Source organism: Tamandua tetradactyla, chromosome 10 (assembly GCF_023851605.1).
Source record: "Tamandua tetradactyla isolate mTamTet1 chromosome 10, mTamTet1.pri, whole genome shotgun sequence".
NCBI lineage: Eukaryota > Metazoa > Chordata > Mammalia > Pilosa > Myrmecophagidae > Tamandua > Tamandua tetradactyla.
In genome coordinates, this window is record NC_135336.1 from 50,015,653 (window position 1) to 50,018,479 (window position 2,827).

Sequence of the window (2,827 nt, forward strand, 5' to 3'; positions counted from 1 at the left end):
GACTGCAATATATCAGAAATTGAATGGCTTTTATAAAGGGATTTATTAAGTTACAAGTTTACCATTCTAAGGCCTTAAAAATTGTCCAAACTAAGGAATCCAGAGAAAGATACCTTGAATCCGAAGAAAGGCTGAATGGCGTCTTGAATTTCTCTGTCAGTTGGGAAGGCATGTGGCTGGTGTCTGAAGTCCACATTCCTAGTTCATTGCTTTGTGCTTCTGATTGCAACAGCATCTTCTCTAAGCATCTGTGGGCCCTTATTTAACTTCTATAGGGCAAAATTCTGGGTTCTGGCTTGCTTAGCATCTCATGGGAAGGCACAGGGCAACATGTACTGGACTCTTCTCCAGGCTTTGGGTTTCAAACAGCTCAGGCAGATCTTGTGGGTTCTTCTGGTGTTTTCCTCTCCATGTTCAAATGTCTTTGTATAAGCTCTGTGCCAGCTCTTTGAAGGACTCCAGCAAACTTATCAAGTCCACCTTGAACAAAAGGTTTCCTAACAACCTAATCATGAGATCCCTCCCTACAATGTTGGATCAGGATTAAAAGAACATGGTTGTCCCCATAAGGCTGAAATAGGATTTTTTTGGGGGTGCATAACAGTTTCAAACCAGTCCACCTGGCTTTCACATGATCTAATTTTACTGATTTAATATTTTTTTCATACTGAATGGCCACTTTAAATTTTTTCAATATCCCTTGTCTTTGAAAAAAGTTATCATACTAAAATTAGTTTGTTACAGGGCCTGATATTTATTTCAAAATGTTCTGAGATTTTTTCTTCACAATTCTTTTTACAGCATTTATTACTTCCTTATTTCTTAGACTATAAATAAAAGGATTTAATAAAGGAATTACTTGAGTATAAAAAATAGCAACAGGTATATCTTTGTCTTCTTCTTTGCCTGAACTTGGTTGAACATACACAAAAAGTAGAGAACCATAGAATATTGAGACAGAGAGAAAGTGGGATGCGCAAGTTGATAAGGCTTTGCCCTTTCCTTCTTTGGATTTCATTTTGAAAATGGTGAAGAGGATGTAAAAATAAGAGATTAGGACTATAGTAATAGTGAAGCTTAGAACTGCCCCTGAAAAGAGGCGTAGCATCAGGGCATTGATGTAGGGGTCAACACAAGAAAGCTTGTACAGTGGAAACATATCACAAAAAAAGTGACTGATTTGATAGCCACAGAATGTTAACCTGAACAGTAACCCCACCTGAATCACGGAATGAAGATTTCCAGCTATGTGTGCCCCTGTGGTCAACTGAACACAGAGTTTCTTTGACATCCTCGTGTGGTACTGCAGTGGACTGCATATTGCCACATACCTGTCATAGGCCATTGCTGCCAGAAGAAAACAGTCTGTAGTTTCAGCAAAGCAGAAAAAGTAAAATTGTGCCATGCATTCATAGAGGGAAATCATTCCATCCTTTGATATAAAGTTCTCTAACATCTTGGGGGTAACAGCACAGGAACAGCAGGAATCCATGAGTGCCAGGTTGCCCAGAAAGATGTACATTGGTGTGTGGAGACGACGCTCCATATAGATCAATGCCACCAAACCCAGATTCCCCACCATGATGACCAGATATATAACAAAGAACACCACAAATAGTAGGTGTTTCAGCTCTGGTTCATCAGTAAATCCTGTGAGGATAAATTCAGTTGCCATGGAATGATTTTCTTCTGTCATCTGTATGTTCTCTGTCAGGATAGAAATAATGGAGAAATAAGATTCTAATTTAGAATATGTCTTAATTTCCCTTTGTACAAAAGGCAAAGGAGTTTCTCAATCATCTTCTGTTATCTTTAGAATACATTCACAAATATTCTAGATGATATTATTTCTCCTATAGTTCAGGTCTATGACCTCAAAATATTTGGTCAGGATTCATAGAAATATTTTCACAGTTCCATGAGAGTCCTTAGAGTAGTAGATTTTGTGTATATATTTATGAAAGGTTAGTGTATGAATCTAAGATATGCATATGTGGTGCAGTATTTGCCAGTAATATCAACATCAGTTTTGCATTATATATCCTCACAGTATCCTTAAAAGCAATTATCCTGTACATGTATCTTTTCCACGCAATAAACATTTTTCTATTATCCCATTGGAAGTATGTTTAAAAGTGGCACACAGTAGATATATTAACTTATACATTTAAGAGGTGTTTATAGATCACTAAGTATGAAGGTGGGCACTGTTCATCTTTCACAAAACATACCTGGAAAATCAGGAAATAAATATCCGCATATTTATTTAATAAGTAATTTGTATATTTCACCTTCATAATTATATCAATGCAATGTACAACCTATGCATGCTTTGCAGAGAACTTCTCTAAGACTTCTTAGAAATGAAATATCATTTTCTCCATTTATCTGAATGCATCCATTCTTTGCTTTAAGGATCTCTTTGATGTTATGATATTATTAGGCTTCTGAGCATACCCTCATAGTGGTGAACAAATTATGAGGTTTAAAAATACCCATCATTTACTGTATTCAGCATACTCCATAGAGATTTCTCCTTAACTTTTTATGTTATCACATAAGAGCTCCTTACTATTTGATTACTCATTTAAGCTCACCTTCCCTTTATCATTTTCAGATCTACTTGCCTTTACTGGAGAACAGTGGACATAGTTTCATGATATTGACAGAAGCAACAGCCTGCTTCCAGAAAAACATTATACTTTGGTATCTCTAAGATACCAGATTTCTAGGGTGTCGTTTAAAGTACGCTTATCCACTTCCATCTTCAGTTCCCGTATTTAACAGCAGCTCTTCCAACTTTGTCACTTTGTCCAACCACTGCTCA

The 2,827-nt window shown here is 36.6% G+C and overlaps 1 protein-coding gene across 1 annotated transcript; it reads right to left on the reverse strand.

The window, feature by feature from the left end:
- Positions 1-754: 754 nt before the first annotated feature.
- On the reverse strand, positions 755-1,696 carry LOC143647898 (olfactory receptor 5K1-like). Its single transcript, XM_077117580.1, has one exon. It carries the CDS (start codon positions 1,694-1,696, stop codon positions 755-757), a length of 942 nt encoding a protein of 313 aa, XP_076973695.1.
- Positions 1,697-2,827: the final 1,131 nt, after the last annotated feature.

What these genes read in the sequence shown, in the direction of transcription:
- LOC143647898 (XM_077117580.1), bottom strand. Translation starts at nt 1,696, where the DNA reads ATGACAGAAGAAAATCATTCCATGGCAACTGAATTTATCCTCACAGGA.